Source organism: Perca fluviatilis, unplaced genomic scaffold, assembly GCF_010015445.1.
Source record: "Perca fluviatilis unplaced genomic scaffold, GENO_Pfluv_1.0 PFLUV_unplaced_scaf_105, whole genome shotgun sequence".
NCBI classification, from domain to species: domain Eukaryota; kingdom Metazoa; phylum Chordata; class Actinopteri; order Perciformes; family Percidae; genus Perca; species Perca fluviatilis.
The window spans coordinates 1-17,871 of NW_024375509.1; the positions used below are offsets into that span (position 1 = coordinate 1).

General features: G+C 48.6%; 1 protein-coding gene across 1 annotated transcript; it reads right to left on the reverse strand.

Moving 5' to 3' along the window:
* Window positions 1–3,617: 3,617 nt before the first annotated feature.
* Window positions 3,618–16,137, reverse strand: LOC120555030 (spermatogenesis-defective protein 39 homolog; the record flags this gene model as incomplete). Its single annotated transcript, XM_039793832.1, is given in 11 exon segments — window positions 3,618–3,693; window positions 4,218–4,291; window positions 5,539–5,566; window positions 6,550–6,652; window positions 11,268–11,301; window positions 11,818–11,910; window positions 14,410–14,466; window positions 14,952–15,016; window positions 15,478–15,513; window positions 15,813–15,950; window positions 16,032–16,137. Coding segments are annotated over 11 exon segments (810 nt in total), but the record flags the coding sequence as incomplete, so codon positions are not given.
* Window positions 16,138–17,871: the final 1,734 nt, after the last annotated feature.

Below are 17,871 nucleotides of genomic sequence, written 5' to 3' on the forward strand. Positions count from 1 at the left end.
GCAGTGTGCATCATATGGGTGGGTGTACTGCATATGGTTAACTGTGCAGTGTGCATCATATGGGTGGGTGTACTGCATATGGTTAACTGTGCAGTGTGCATCATATGGGTGGGTGTACTGCATATGGTTAACTGTGCAGTGTGCATCATATGGGTGGGTGTACTGCATATGGTTAACTGTGCAGTGTGCATCATATGGGTGGGTGTACTGCATATGGTTAACTGTGCAGTGTGCATCATATGGGTGGGTGCACTGCATATGGTTAACTGTGCAGTGTGCATCATATGGACGGGTGCGCTGCATATGGTTAACTGTGCAGTGTGCATCATATGGGTGGGTGTACTGCATATGGTTAATAACTGTGCAGTGTGCATCATATGGACGGGTGCACTGCATATGGTTAACTGTGCATATGGTTAACTGTGCAGTGTGCATCATATGGGACGGGTGCGCTGCATATGGTTAACTGTGCAGTGTGCATCATATGGACGGGTGCGCTGCATATGGTTAACTGTGCAGTGTGCATCATATATGGGTGGGTGCTGCATATGGTTAACTGTGCAGTGTGCATCATATGGACGGGTGCGCTGCATATGGTTAATTGCAGTGTGCATCATATGGACGGTCGCTATATGGTTAACTGTGCAGTGTGCATCATATGGATGGTGCGCTGCATATGTTAACTGTGCAGTTGCATCATATGGGCAGGTGCGCTGCATATGGTTAACTGTGCAAGTGTGCATCATATGGACGGGTCGCGCTGCATATGGTTAACTGTGCAGTGTCATCATATGGACGGGTGCGCTGCATATGGTTAACTGTGCAGTGTGCATCATATGGACGGGTGCGCTGCATATGGTTAACTGTGCAGTGTGCATCATATGGGTGGGTGTGCTGCATATGGTTAACTGTGCAGTGTGCATCATATGGATGGGTGTACTGCATATTATGTTAACTGTGCAGTGTGCATCATATGGATGGGTGTACTGCATATGGTTAACTGTGTCGTGTGCATCATATGGGTGGTGTACTGCATATGGTTAACTGTGCAGTGTGCATCATATGGACGGGTGCGCTGCATATGGTTAACTGTGCAGTGCATCATATGGGCAGGTGCGCTGCATATGGTTAACTGTGCAGTGTGCATCATATGGACGGGTGCGCTGCATATGGTTAACTGTGCAGTGTGCATCATATGGATGGGTGTACTGCATATGGTTAACTGTGCAGTGTGCATCATATGGATGGGTGTACTGCATATGGTTAACTGTGCAGTGTGCATCATATGGGTGGGTGTACTGCATATGGTTAACTGTGCAGTGTGCATCATATGGGCGGGTGCGCTGCATATGGTTAACTGTGCAGTGTGCATCATATGGGCGGTGCGCTGCATATGGTTAACTGTGCAGTGTGCATCATATGGATGGGTGCCTGCATATGGTTAACTGTGCAGTGTGCATCTATATGGACGGTGTCGCTGCATATGGTTAACTGTGCAGTGTGCATCATATGGGCCGGGTGCTGCATATGGTTAACTGTGCAGTGTGCATCATATGGATGAGTGCGCTGCATATGGTTAACTGTGCAGTGTGCATCATATGGACGGTGCTGCATATGGTTAACTGTGCAGTGTGCATCATATGGACGGGTGCGCTGCATATGGTTAACTGTGCAGTGTGCATCATATGGATGGGTGTGCTGCATATGGTTAACTGTGCAGTGTGCATCATATGGGTGGGCGCTGCATATGGTTAACTGTGCGTGCATCATATGGGGTGCGCTCGCATATGGTTAACTGTGCAGTGTGCATCATATTGGGCTGCATATGGTTAACTGTGCAGTGTGCATCATATGGGGTGTATATGTTAACTTGTGCATCATATGGGGGGTACTGCTATGGTTAACTGTGCGTGCATCATATGGGCGGGTGCACTGCATATGGTTAACTGTGCAGTGTGCATCATATGGATGGGTGTACTGCATATGGTTAACTGTGCAGTGTGCATCATATGGATGGGGTGTACTGCATATGGTTAACTGTGCAGTGTGCATCATATGGATGGGTGTACTGCATATGGTTAACTGTGCAGTGTGCATCATATGGGTGGGTGTACTGCATATGGTTAACTGTGCAGTGTGCATCATATGGGTGGGTGTACTGCATATGGTTAACTGTGCAGTGTGCATCATATGGACGGGTGCACTGCATATGGTTAACTGTGCAGTGTGCATCATATGGACGGGTGCACTGCATATGGTTAACTGTGCAAGGGTAAAAGGCTTTCATTAACATCTACTACACAGCCTTGATGATGCATTGCTTGCTGACATAAGACAGATATCACAAAATCTTCTCTGTCACTGGGAAAAAAAACTATCGGCGAACAGAGTAGACATATCGGCCGATATATATTGTCCGGCCGACAAGGCTGTAGTTTAGTAAATCTATCACTGACAGCGCTGTACTGTTCCTCTTTATAGAGACTTTTTCTTTCTACCGACAATGATTAGCGCTGGTCAGGAGGTACATGGCTGAAAGAGACAATTCAAAAGGAGAACATTACTGAAACCGTTTGAGAACAGCTGCTGCAACGGCACGCAGCACCGTGTCGTGTTTGAGGTCTTATTATCTGCAGAACGCTATCGCTCAGCAGTGTGGATTCTCACACAGTTACGGTCATGGTCATGGTTATAGTTATGGTCATGGTCATGGTCATGGTTATAGTTATAGTCATGGTCATGGTTATAGTTATAGTCATGGTCATGGTCATGGTTATAGTTATAGTTATAGTCATGGTCATGGTTATGGTCATGGTCATGGTTATAGTCATGGTCATGGTTATGGTATGGTTATGGTATTGATGTTTAGTTATATAGGTTATGGTTATGGTTATGGTCATGGTTATGGTCATGGTTATGGTCATGGTCATGGTTATGGTTATGGTCATGGTCATGGTTATGGTTATGGTCATGGTTATGGTTATGGTCATGGTCATGGTTATGGTTATGGTCATGGTTATGGTCATGGTCATGGTTATGGTTATGGTCATGGTTATGTATGGTTATGATGTAGTTTTTTGTAGGTAGTATGTTATGTTATGTTTATGTTATGTTAGTTGTAGTTATGGTTATGGTATGTATGGTTATGGTTATGGTTATGGTCATGGTTATGGTCATGGTTATGGTTATGGTCATGGTCATGGTTATGGTTATGGTCATGGTCATGGTTATGGTCATGGTCATGGTTATAGTTATGGTCATGGTCATGGTTATGGTTATGGTCATGGTCATGGTTATGGTCATGGTTATGGTCATGGTCATGGTTATGGTTATGGTCATGGTTATGGTCATGGTTATGGTTATGGTTATGGTCATGGTTATGGTCATGGTTATGGTCATGGTCATGGTTATGGTTAGTCATGGTTATGGTTATGGTCATGGTCATGGTTATGGTCATGGTCATGGTTATGGTCATGGTCATGGTTATGGTCATGGTTATGGTTCTTGGTGTGGATGGCGCTGTAAACTGGGACAGCAGGGACATGAGCGGGTCTAAAGGGGTCTAAAGGGGTCTAAAGGGGTCTAAAGCGGTCTAAAGGGGTCTAAAGGGGTCTGACCTCGATGATGATCTGCCTCTCCAGCAGCGTGTAGTGATCCTGGACGTGAGAAGAATCTTCTGGAGAAAACGGCAGACTGCAAACACACAGACAGACGTTTACATAATCACTTTATTTATTTATATACACATATACACATTATATATATATATATATATATATATATATATATATATATATATATACATATATATATATATATATATACACACACACACACACACACAGACATACACACAGCTATATCTGTACTAATGTTACAGCTGTAGTGTGCTGGGTTTGTATGTCTGTGTGTTTGTTTTTCTGTGTGTCTGTGTGTGTCTCTGTGTGTGTGTGTGTCTGTGTGTATCTGTGTGTGTGTTTGTGTGTCTCTATGTGTGTGTGTGTGTGTCTGTGTGTGTGTACTGACATTAGCATTGTTGTCAGAAAAGATATATTTAAACTTAGCATGTTTCCTTAATATCTGATGATGCATTGGGGTCATTTTGGGATTTATTACAGTAAATATATTATATATTATTACATATTGGACCTTTAAGTACAGTCCTGGAGTAAATGTACTTAGTTACTTTCCTCATTAGTTAGTGAAGCTAACCTCACCTGAGGCAGCTCTTCAGGAAGTCCCGCCTCTTGTTCTCATCTGCGATCGCCAGGTGTTCTTTATACTGCAGAAGCTGTTGCCACGGAAACAGACAGGAAATGATGTGCGTCACTAACACTTATGATAGCCTTGCTGTTTAGAATATGTTTAAACTCTACGGTTATCTCCCCCCACATCGGCAAACAGCAGTCACAAATAGGGTTGCAAAGTTCCATGAAAAGTTAAGCTGGGATATTTTGGAAACTTTCATGGGAATTATGGGAATTATGGGAATGGGCCTCCATGGTGTTTATAGCCCCCTGGGGGGCCTCCATGGTGTTTATAGACCCCTGGGGGGCCTCCATGGTGTTTATAGACCCCTGGGGGGCCTCCATGGTGTTTATAGACCCCATGGTGTTTATAGACCCATGGTGGGGGGCCTCCATGGTGTTTATAGCCCCCTGGGGGGCCTCCATGGTGTTTATAGACTCCATGGTGTTTATAGCCCCCTGGGGGGCCTCCATGGTGTTTATAGCCCCCTGGGGGGCCTCCATGGTGTTTATAGACTCCATGGTGTTTATAGACCCCTGGGGGGCCTCCATGGTGTTTATAGCCCCCTGGGGGGCCTCCATGGTGTTTATAGCCCCCTGGGGGGCCTCCATGGTGGGGGGCCTCCATGGTGTTTATAGCCCCTGGGGGCCTCCATGGTGGGGGGCCTCCATGGTGTTTATAGCCCCCTGGGGGGCCTCCATGGTGTTTATAGCCCTGGGGCCTCCATGGTGGGGGGCCTCCATGGTGTTTATAGCCCCTGGGGGTCCATGTTGTTGATAGCACTACTTCCTCCATGGTGTTTATAGACCCCTGGGGGTCCTCCATGGTGTTTATAGCCCCCTGGGGGGCCTCCATGGTGTTATAGCCCCCTGGGGGGCCTCCATGGTGTTTATAGCCCCCTGGGGGGCCTCCATGGTGGGGGTCCTCCATGGTGTTTATAGCCCCCTGGGGGGCCTCCATGGTGTTTATAGCCCCCTGGGGGGCCTCCATGGTGGGGTGCCTCCATGGTGTTTATAGCCCCTGGGGGGCCTCCATGGTGTTATAGCCCCCTGGGGGGCCTCCATGGTGTTTATAGCCCCCTGGGGGGCCTCCATGGTGTTATAGCCCCCTGGGGGGCCTCCATGGTGTTATAGCCCCCTGGGGGGCCTCCATGGTGTTATAGACCCCTGGGGGTCCTCCATGGTGTTTATAGCCCCCTGGGGGGCCTCCATGGTGTTTATAGCCCCCTGGGGGGCCTCCATGGTGTTTATAGCCCCCTGGGGGGGGGGGGACATGTGTTCCTGTACTTACCGCCACGTCCTCCGTCCTGCCCAAGGCTCTGAGGGGACAGACAGAACACAGCTCAGAGAGAGAGACAGGTACAGTATACATACACATAGTATATACACACAGAGAGAGAGACAGGTACAGTATACATACACATAGTATATATACACACAGAGAGAGAGACAGGTACAGTATACATACACATAGTATATATACACACAGGGAGAGAGACAGGTACAGTATACATACACATAGTATATATACACACACAGAGAGAGAGACAGGTACAGTATACATACACATAGTATATATACACACAGGGAGAGAGACAGGTACAGTATACATACACATAGTATATATATACAGAGAGAGAGAGAGACAGGTACAGTATACATACACATAGTATATATACACAGAGAGAGAGACAGGTACAGTATACATACACATAGTATATATACACACACAGAGAGAGACAGGTACAGTATACATACACATAGTATATATACACACACAGGGAGAGAGACAGTATATATACACACAGAGAGAGAGACAGGTACAGTATATATACACATAGTATATATACACACAGAGAGAGAGACAGGTACAGTATACATACACATAGTATATATACACACAGGGAGAGAGACAGGTACAGTATACATACACATAGTATATATATACAGAGAGAGAAAGGTAGACACAGAGAGAGAGAGACAGGTAACCCAGACACAGAGAGACAGGTAGACCAGGTGTAGACAGAGACAGGTAGACCAGGTGAAGACAGAGACAGGTAGACCAGGACCAGGTGTAGACAGAGACAGGTAGACCATGACCAGAGACAGGTAGACCAGGACCAGGTGTAGACAGAGACAGGTAGACCAGGTGAAGACAGAGACAGATAGACCAGGACCAGGTGTAGACAGAGACAGGTAGACCAGGTCTAGACAGAGACAGGTAGACCAGGACCAGAGACAGGTAGACCAGGACCAGGTGTAGACAGAGACAGGTAGACCAGGACCAGGTGTAGACCAGTACCTGAGCAGCTCCAGCAGCAGCCTCTGGTCTTTGCTTTCTGTCAGGTAGTGGATGAAATGTCTCAGAGCCGTCTGTCTGTCGGTCAGCTCCCGAAACAAAACCTCTGGACACACAGGGAGGAAGAGTTAGCTTAGCACGAGAAGCTAGGGGAAGGTACAGTGGCAAAGAGTTAGCTTAGCACGAGAAGCTAGGGGAAGGTACAGTGGCAAAGAGGTAGCTTAGCACGAGAAGCTAGGGGAAGGTACAGTGGCAAAGAGGTAGCTTAGCACGAGAAGCTAGGGGAAGGTACAGTGGCAAAGAGGTAGCTTAGCACGAGAAGCTAGGGGAAGGTACAGCGCCGAAGAGTTAGCTTAGCACGAGAAGCTAGGGGAAGGTACAGCGCCGAAAGAGTTAGCTTAGCACGAGAAGCTAGGGGGAAGGTACAAGCGAAGAGTTAAGCAACCGGAAGCTAGGGGAAGGTACAAGCACGAAGAGTTAAACTATACGAAGCTAGAGGGGAAGATGCGGCGGAAAGCAAGGTGTTAAAAGCAAGGTGGGACATTAAAAGCAGAGGTAGGGGGCATTAAAAGCAGAGGTAGGAGGCATTAAAAGCAGAGGTAGGGGGCATTAAAAGCAGAGGTAGGGGGCATTAAAAGCAGAGGTAGGGGGCATTAAAAGCAGAGGTAGGGGGCATTAAAAGCAGAGGTAGGAGGCATTAAAAGCAGAGGTAGGGGGCATTAAAAGCAGAGGTAGGGGGCATTAAAAGCAGAGGTAGGAGGCATTAAAAGCAGAGGTAGGGGGCATTAAAAGCAGAGGTAGGAGGCATTAAAAGCAGAGGTAGAGGTATTAAAGAAAAACAGGGTGGGGGGATTAAAAGAGGGGAGGGGGTTAAAGCAGGGGTGGGGGATTAAAAGCAGAGGTGGGGGGGGGGGGGGGGGGGGGGGGGGGGGGGGGGGGGGGGGGGGGGGGGGGCATTAAAAGCAGAGGTGGGGGGTTAAAGCAAGGGGTGGGAGGCATTAAAGAAAGAAGCAGGGTGGGGGGGCATTAAAAGCAGAGGTAGGAGGCATTAAAAGCAGAGGTAGGAGGCATTAAAAGCAGAGGTAGGGGGCATTAAAAGCAGAGGTAGGGGGCATTAAAAGCAGAGGTAGGAGGCATTAAAAGCAGAGGTAGGGGGCATTAAAAGCAGAGGTAGGGGGCATTAAAAGCAGAGGTAGGAGGCATTAAAAGCAGAGGTAGGGGCATTAAAAGCAGAGGGGGGGGCATTAAACAGAGGTCCGGAGCAAACAGGTGGAGAACATAGAAACAGAGGATAAAGGGAAGACAGGAAGTAAGGTAGGACCAGACAAGCACAGAGGGAGGGGGGGGGGGTAGGGTGTTTGGGAGACGTCGCTGGGAGACCGCTGGAGGGGGGGACGGGGGCACCGCTGGGAGAGGACAAGGGGGCCGGGGAGCCGCTGGGGGGATCGCGCTGGGGGGGAGGGCGGGAGGGCCGTGGGGAGCGCTCGGGGGGGGGACGGAGGCAGCGCTCTTAGGGGAACGTGCTCGTGAGGTCACAAAACAGGGCGATCCGCTATCAGGGGCAATCCGCTCGTCGAGGGGCCGCGCGGGGAGCAATCCGCTCCGGAGGCTGCGCCGGGGAACGCCGCTAGGAACGAGAGGCAGGGGCAATCCGGAGAGGGACGTGTGAGGGGACAGAGGGGACGCTCAAAGGGGGCGTCGCTCTCGAGAGCCGCGGCCCGCGGGAACAACGCGACGAGGGGCGGGGCCATACGTGGAGAAGCGCTCGTCGGAACCGCTCCGGAGCACCGCTGGGACACCGCCGGAGCAACCCTACGCTCTGAAAACCGCTCAGCAACGCTGAGCATCCGCCGGAAGGCCCGCTCGGAGTGCCGCTCGCCGGGAGCGGCGGACCGGGAGGGCCGGCCGGGACGGAGGAGCCTACCACGAGGGACGGCACCAGGGCCTGGGACGGCAACCGGCGAGGCCGGGCGAGCACCACCGGCGCCAGAGGCTCGCCTCGAGGCCGGGCACCGGAGCCCCGACCCGAGGACCCTCGAAACCGCTCGAGCAATCGCTTCGTATCCGCTCGGCATCCGCTAAGCGTCTCGACAATCCCGCTCCGTATCCACTCCGGACATCCCCGGGACCACTCGACAATCCCACTCGTCAATCCACTCGGAACAATCCGCTCTGGCACCGCTCGAATCGCGTTCGGCAACCGCTCGCGGGGCGCCCTCGACAACCCTCGCGCCCGCGCCGGACCCTCGGACATCCGCTAAGGCCGCGCCACGGCCCGACACCATCGTAGACCACACGTAGGAGGATCAAGCATCGAGAACCACACGAAAGAGACCATACGGGACACACACGCAACAAGAGACACACCGCAGAGGACCACTCGTAGAAACCAAAGAAACAAAAGGGCGGACCCTGCCCGGATCCCGCTCGATGGGAGACGACACACAAGACAACAGATAGGCGGCCAAAGACGAAAGCAGGGTGTGGGGCGGGGGGGGCGGGGGGGGCGCTCAGGGAGCTGGGGAAGGAAAGAAGCGGGGGCACGTACGGGGGAGCCGCGCTGGGGCACGGGGCATCCGCTCGGGAGAGCGAGGAGGTACCGCTGGCGCTCGAGGGACGGATAGGGGAAGGGGGCGGAGGGGGAACGAGGGAGTGAGAGGAGAAAGGGGCACAGGTGGGGAACGTCCGCTCGCGGGGAGACGATCCGCTGAGGTCGGACAGATCCGCTCGGGGGGCAATCCGCTCGGGAGGGAGGATAGGGGGACAATGGGGAACGTCGAGGGGCAATCCGCTCTCGGGAGAGCAATCCGCTCGTAGAGACAACCATAACGGAATCCGCTCGTCGGACACGTAAGCGGCAACCGCGAGGGGGAACAAGCGTCGGAAGGCGATCCGCTCGTAGAGCGCCGCTCGGGCAATCGCTCGGCAACCGCTCGGAGCACCGCTGGACAAGCGAACAACGTGGCAACCGGACCCGACTCGGGAGGACCGCTCGTGATGATAAAGAGACGCGCTGGACCGCGTGGGGGGCGGGGATGTGGAAAACCGCTCGAACCACCGGACAACGCGGAAACCACTCGGAATCCGCTCGAGCTCGGATGTGCGGGAACGCTCGGGACAATCCCGGCAACCGGAGCAACGGGCAATCGCTCGCGAGGCTGCGCTCGGAGCAACCGCTCGTCGAAGCAACGCCGGGGCGTCGGACACGCTCGCAAAGACCGCTGCCAGCGGAGGGGAGCAACCCGCTCGGAGACCGCTGTGGAAGCCGCTCGGAGGCGTACCGCGTGGAGACAACCGCTCGGGAGGCATCACCGCGCGCTGGGGCAACCGCTGGGCAACCGCTCGGGACCGCGGAACCGCCGGCAACGCGGACCGCCGGGAACGCGGGACAACCGCGGGACAACCGCTCGTGCAACCGCTGGGGATCGGGGCTGTCGGCAGGGGGCAATCCGCTGTCGGGCATCGCTTAAGGACCGGGGGGGACCGCTGGGGCTGGGGCGGAGGGGGGGGGAGGGGGGCACGTATCCACACAAAACACACTCGTCGACATCCAGACACACAGAGGCAGCACACAGAGGTTGGGGGGCATTAGAGCAAGAGGTGGAGGCATAAAGAGGAAGTACGAGGTGGGAGTACAAGCAGAGGTGGGGGAAACAGAGGTAGGGGAAGAGCAGAGAGGCAGAGGTGAAGGCATTAAAGCAAGTAGGGGGCATTGAGGTGGGACAGAGGTAAGAAAGAGGAGAGGGGAAAAAGAGTGAGGGAACAGAGGAGGCATTAAAAGCAAAGGGATTAAAGCAAGGTAGGGGAGAGAGGGCAAAAAGAAGGAGGAGGAAGAAGCAGAGGTGGGGGATTAAAGCAGAAGTAGGAGGCATTAAAAGCAGAGGTAGGAGGCATTAAAAGCAGAGGTGGGGGTAAGCAGGTGGGAGGCATTAAAGAAAGTGGGGGGTAAAGCAGAGGTGGGAGGCATTAAAAGCAGAGGTGGGGGGATTAAAGCAGAGGTGGGAGGCGTGATAAAGAAGCAGAGGTGGGGATTAAAGCAGGGTGGGGGCATTAAGAAACGAGGGTGGAGGATTAAAGCAGGTAGGGAGTATTAGGGAAGCGGGGTAGGAGGATTAAGAGCAGAGGTAGGGGCAATTAAAGAGCAGAGGTAGGGGGCATTAAGACAGGGCGAAGAGGTGTAAACAAGGTAGGAGCATTAAAGCAGAGGTGGAGGCATTAAAAGCAGAGGTGGGGGGCATTAAGCAGAGGTGGGGGATTAAAAGCAAGAGGTAGGGGCGTTAAACAGAGGTGGGAGGCATTAAGAAGCAGGGTAGGGGATTAAAGCAGAGTGGGGGGTAAAAAGCAGAGTTAGGGAGTATTAAAGCAGGGTAGAGGCGTTAAAGCAGAGGTAGGAGGCATTAAAAGCAGAGGTAGGGGGCATTAAAGCAGGAAGGTTAGGAGGCATTAACAGAGTAGGGGATAGCAGAGTGGGAGAGAGAAGGGGGGTGGGGGGCTGAAGCGGGGTGGGGCGTTAAAAGCAGAGGTAGGAGGCATTAAAAGCAGAGGTAGCATTAAAAGCAGAGGTAGGCGTGTAGAAGCAGAGGTAGGGGCATTAAAAGCAGAGGGGGGGATAAAGCGAGTGGGGGATTAAAGCAGGGGTGGGCATTAAGAGAGGTGGGCATTAAAAGGCAGGTGGGGGGCATTAAAAGCAGAGGTAGGGGGCATTAAAAGCGAGCTCTCACCTTTACTCAGAGTCCTCTTCAGATAAATTAAAACCTGAAAAGGAAGAACAAGTCAGTTGTTTTTGTTAATAAAGTTTCTGTGTTGATAAAGTTGTCGTGGATCAGGTTATAAATAAAGTTACAGCGGTGATGTCGTGGATCAGATTATAAATAAAGTTACAGCGGTGATGTCGTGGATCAGGTTATAAATAAAGTTACAGCGGTGATGTCGTGGATCAGGTTATAAATAAAGTTACAGCGGTGATGTCGTGGATCAGGTTATAAATAAAGTTACAGCGGTGATGTCGTGGATCAGGTTATAAATAAAGTTACAGCGGTGATGTCGTGGATCAGGTTATAAATAAAGTTACAGCGGTGCGGTGATGGTGGATCGGTTAAAAATAAAGTTACAGCGGTGATGTCGTGGATCAGATTATAAATAAAGTTACAGCGGTGATGTCGTGGATCAGGTTATAAATAAAGTTACAGCGGTGATGTCGTGGATCAGATTATAAATAAAGTTACAGCGGTGATGTCGTGGATCAGGTTATAAATAAAGTTACAGCGTTACCGCGGTGATGACGTTCCCATCGTGAGCGCTGACGGAGTAATCCAGCAGCAGCAGCTTGTCCTGAAGAGAGCGGAACTTCTCCAGAGAAACCACCTGGAATACACACAATATATACATACTTTATATACTAATACACACACATTATATAGGAGAGAAACCACCTGGAATACACACAATATATACATACTTTATATACTAATACACACACATTATATAGGAGAGAAACTACCTGGAATACACACAATATATACATACTTTATATACTAATACACACACATTATATAGGAGAGAAACCACCTGGAATACACACAATATATACATACTTTATATACTAATACACACACATTATATAGGAGAGAAACTACCTGGAATACACACAATATATACATACTTTATATACTAATACACACACATTATATAGGAGAGAAACTACCTGGAATACACACAATATATACATACTTTATATACTAATACACACACATTATATAGGAGAGAAACCACCTGGAATACACACAATATATACATACTTTATATACTAATACACACACATTATATAGGAGAGAAACTACCTGGAATACACACAATATATACATACTTTATATACTAATACACACACATTATATAGGAGAGAAACTACCTGGAATACACACAATATATACATACTTTATATACTAATACACACACATTATATAGGAGAGAAACTACCTGGAATACACACAATATATACATACTTTATATATACTTTATATACTAATACACACACATTATATAGGAGAGAAACCACCTGGAATACACACAATATATATATACTTTATATACTAATACACACACACATTATATAAGAGAGAAACCACCTGGAATACACACAATATATACATACTTTATATATACTTTATATACTAATACACACACATTATATAGGAGAGAAACCACCTGGAATACACACAATATATACATACTTTATATACTAATACACACACATTATATAGGAGAGAAACTACCTGGAATACACACAATATATACATACTTTATATACTAATACACACACATTATATAGGAGAGAAACTACCTGGAATACACACAATATACATACTTTATATATACTTTATATACTAATACACACACATTATATAGGAGAAACCACCTGGAATACACTATATACAAAATATACTTGACTATACTAATACACACACATTATATAGGAGAGAAACCACCTGGAATACACACAATATATACATACTTTATATACTAATACACACACATTATATAGGAGAAAAACTACCTCGAATACACACAATATATACATGCACTTTATATACTAATACACACACATTATATAGGAGAGAAACTACCTGGAATACACACAATATATACATACTTTATATACTAATACACACACATTATATAGGAGAGAAACTACCTGGAATACACACAATATATACATACTTTATATATACTTTATATACTAATACACACACATTGTATAGGAGAGAAACCACCTGGAATACACACAATATATATATACTTTATATACTAATACACACACATTATATAAGAGAGAAACCACCTGGAATACACACAATATATACATACATACTTATATACTTATATACTAATACACACACATTATATAGGAGAGAAACCACCTGGAATACACACAATATATACATACTTTATATACTAATACACACACATTATATAGGAGAGAAACTACCTGGAATACACACAATATATACATACTTTATATATACTTTATATACTAATACACACACATTATATAGGAGAGAAACTACCTGGAATACACACAATATATACATACTTTATATACTAATACACACACATTATATAGGAGAGAAACTACCTGGAATACACACAATATATACATACTTTATATATACTTTATATACTAATACACACACATTATATAGGAGAGAAACCACCTGGAATACACACAATATATACATACTTTATATATACTTTGTCCTACAGTGTATCCTACAGTGTGTCCTACAGTGTGTCCTACAGTGTGTCCTACAGTGTGTCCTACAGTGGATCCTACAGCGTGTCCTACAGTGTGTCCTACAGTGTGTCCTACAGTGTGTCCTACAGCGTGTCCTACAGCGTGTCCTACAGTGTGTCCTACAGTGTGTCCTACAGCGTGTCCTACAGTGTGTCCTACAGTGTGTCCTACAGTGTGTCCTACAGCGTGTCCTACAGCGTGTCCTACAGCGTGTCCTACAGCGTGTCCTACAGCGTGTCCTACAGCGAGTCCTACAGTGTGTCCTACAGCGTGTCCTAGCGATGTCCCTACAGCGTGTCCTGCACGAGTCCTACAGCCGAGTCCTACAGCGTGTCCTACAGCGTGTCCTACAGTGTATCCTACAGTGTATCCTACAGTGTGTCCTACAGTGTATCCTACAGTGTCCTACAGTGTGTCCTACAGTGTGTCCTACAGTGTGTCCTACAGTGTGTCCTTACAGTGTGTCCTACAGTGTGTCCTACAGTGTGTCCTACAGTGTATCCTACAGTGTGTCCTACAGTGTGTCCTACAGTGTGTCCTACAGTGTATCCTACAGTGTGAAGGCTTGTTACCTTTCCTTGCTGCATTCTCTGGACCGTCTCCTCAGGCGACCAATCACTGACGTAATCCTGACATCACAACAGGATGACATCATCATTAGTACACAACAGGATGACATCATCATTAGTAAACAACAGGATGACGTCATCATTAGTACACAACAGGATGACGTCATCATTAGTACACAACAGGATGACATCATCATTAGTAAACAACAGGATGACGTCATCATTAGTACACAACAGGATGACGTCATCATTAGTACACAACAGGATGACGTCATCATTAGTATACAACAGGATGATGTCATCATTAGTACACAACAGGATGACGTCATCATTAGTATACAACAGGATGATGTCATCATTAGTACACAACAGGATGACATCATCATTAGTACACAACAGGATGACCTCATCATTAGTACACAACAGGATGACCTCATCATTAGTACACAACAGGATGACCTCATCATTAGTACACAACAGGATGACATCATCATTAGTACACAACAGGATGACATCATCATTAGTACACTGAGTCTGGTCGTTACCTTGTATTCAGATTTGGGTTTTCGGAGTTCTGGAGCGTAGAGCCTGACAGACGAGTCGCTGAGCGCTAAAACCCCAAAACATCTACATCAGTTGAAACACACACAGACACACACGCACACACACACACACACACACACACACACACACACACACACACACAGACACACACACACACAAACACACACGCACACACACACACACACACACACACACACACACACACAAACACACACACACACACACACACACACAGACGCACACACACACACAAACACACCCACACACACACACACACACACGCCATATACCCACGCACACACACACAGACACACACGCACACACAAACAAACACCCGCACGCACACACACAAACACACACGCAACACACACAGAACACACACACACCAAAACCTACGCACACACACACACACACCGCACACGCACACACACACACGCACACACACACACACACACACACACACACACACACACACACACACACACACTGAGTGTATTTCAGACTCACTGTCAGTGAACGACTGGAAGTTTCCTCTAGTTTTTCCTGCAGAGAAACAGATTCAAAGATCAGTCTGTTACAGGTCTGGACCAACAGAGTGTGGACCAATAGAGTCTGGACCAACAGAGTCTGGACCAGGGTCTGGACCAGAGTCTGGACCAACAGAGTCTGGACCAGAATCTGGACCAGGGTCTGGACCAGGGTCTGGACCAGAGTCTGGACCAACAGAGTCTGGACCAAAATCTGGACCAGGGTCTGGACCAACCTACTGTCACACCTTTAAAGAAATGTAAACAACCCAGAGAGTGTATTCTCCTTTCCCAGAATGCATCAGTGTGTCTGACCTTTGAACAGCGCGCTCAGAGAGTACCCAGAGTGGCTCCTGCTGATGCTCGTGGTATCCGTGGTGATTTTGGGGAAGGCGGGCTCTCTGTCTGTCCTCTGATTGGACGCTGCCGTCTCGCTGACAGACCAGGAAATACCTGCGGAGACAGGTGACAATGATCCTTACCCGCGCCATCCAATCACAGCGCAGCAGGTGTCGAATAATAACAGGGTCTTACTGCCGATTGGCTCGCCGCTCCAGCTGACCTTCTCCACCTCGTCTTCATCGTCGTCTTCCTCCACCAGGCGCCGGATGCTGTTCACCGCACGCTTTGACTCCTTTAACTGACACACACACACACAGTACAGTAAAACACACACACACACACACACACACACACACAGTAAAACACACACACACACACACACACAGACCACACACACACACACACACACACACACAGTAAACACACACACACACACACACAAAAACACACACACACACACACACACACACACACACACACAGTACAGTAAAACACAAACACACACACACACACAGTACAGTAAAACACACACACACAATACACAACACACACCAAGTACAGTAAAACAACACACACACACACACACAGTACAATTAAAGTAACACACACACACACACACACACACACACACACACACACAGTACAGTCAAACACACACACACACAGTACAGTAAAACACACACACACACACACACACGCACACACACACAAGTTAACACAATTAAACACACACACACACACACACACACACAGTACAGTAAAACACACACACAGTACAGTCAAACACACACACACACAGTACAGTCAAACACACACACAGTACAGTCAAACACACACACACACACACAGGTACGGTCCAGAGCACACACACACACACACACACACAGGTACAGTCAAACACACACAATTGCAATTAAAACCCGCACTCCTTTCCATTCCTTTCCATTTCCTTTCCCCTGATCCACAATTCCTTCCCACAATTCCATTCGTCCATTCCTGGTCAGTTATTCCTTTCCATTTCCCATTCAGTCATTCCTGGTCAGTCCATTCCAGTCTTGTCCATTTCTGTCTTTCCTGGTCAGTCCATTCTGGTCATTTCCTGGTCCTGGTCCATGTCTCCTTGTCCTGGTCCGGTCCGTTTCCTGGTCTGGGTCCATTTCAGTCCATTCAGTCCATTCCTGAGGTATTCAGTCCATTCCATTCCTTGTCCTCCTTTCCTGGGTCATTCCATTTCCTGGTCCTTTCCTGGTCATTTCCTGTGTGGTCCTTCCTGGGTCCATTTCCTGGTGGTCATTCCCTGGCGTTAAGTCCTGTCCTCCTTCCTGGTCCATTCCTGGTGGTCCGTTTCCTGATCCATTCCTGATCATTCCTGTGTGTCCATTCCTGGTCATTTCCTGGTGTGTCATTTCGGTCATTTTCCGTGTTGGTCTGGTGTCCATTTCCTGTGGTCTTTCCTGGTCATTCCTGGTCCATTCCATTCAGTCCATTTCCTGGGCTGATCCGGCCTGGTCTTCCCTGATCCTGGTCCGTGGTCCGTGGTCCTTCCAGTCCGGCTCCATTTCCTGGTCTGGTGGTCATTCCTGGTCCTGGTGGTCCGGCTGGTGCAGTCGGTCCGGCCTGGTCCGGCTCAGTCCGTTTCCTGGTCGGTCCGTGGTCCACCTGGTGGGTCCGCCACCTGGCCAGTCCATTTCCTGGTCCGTTTCCTGGTGGTGGTCCGTGTGTCCTTCCTGTGTCCATTTCCTGGTCCGTTGTGTTATTCCATTTCCTTGTCCGTGTTCAGTCATTTCCTGTGGTGTGTGGTCCGGCTGGTGTTGTTGGTCGTTCCTGGGCCATGGTCTTGTCCATCCGGTCTCCTGGGCTCCGGCTTCCGGTCATTCCGGCCCCGGCCATTCCATTGCATCTTCCATTTGTTTTCCTCGTCTCTCTCTCTACCAAAAGGACTGGAGGACCACTCTCGGTTTCCTTGGCGTGGCGAGGTCCGGCCCTCTTGTCCGGTCCGCGTGGTCCTGGCAATGTGCGTAATGACCCCGCG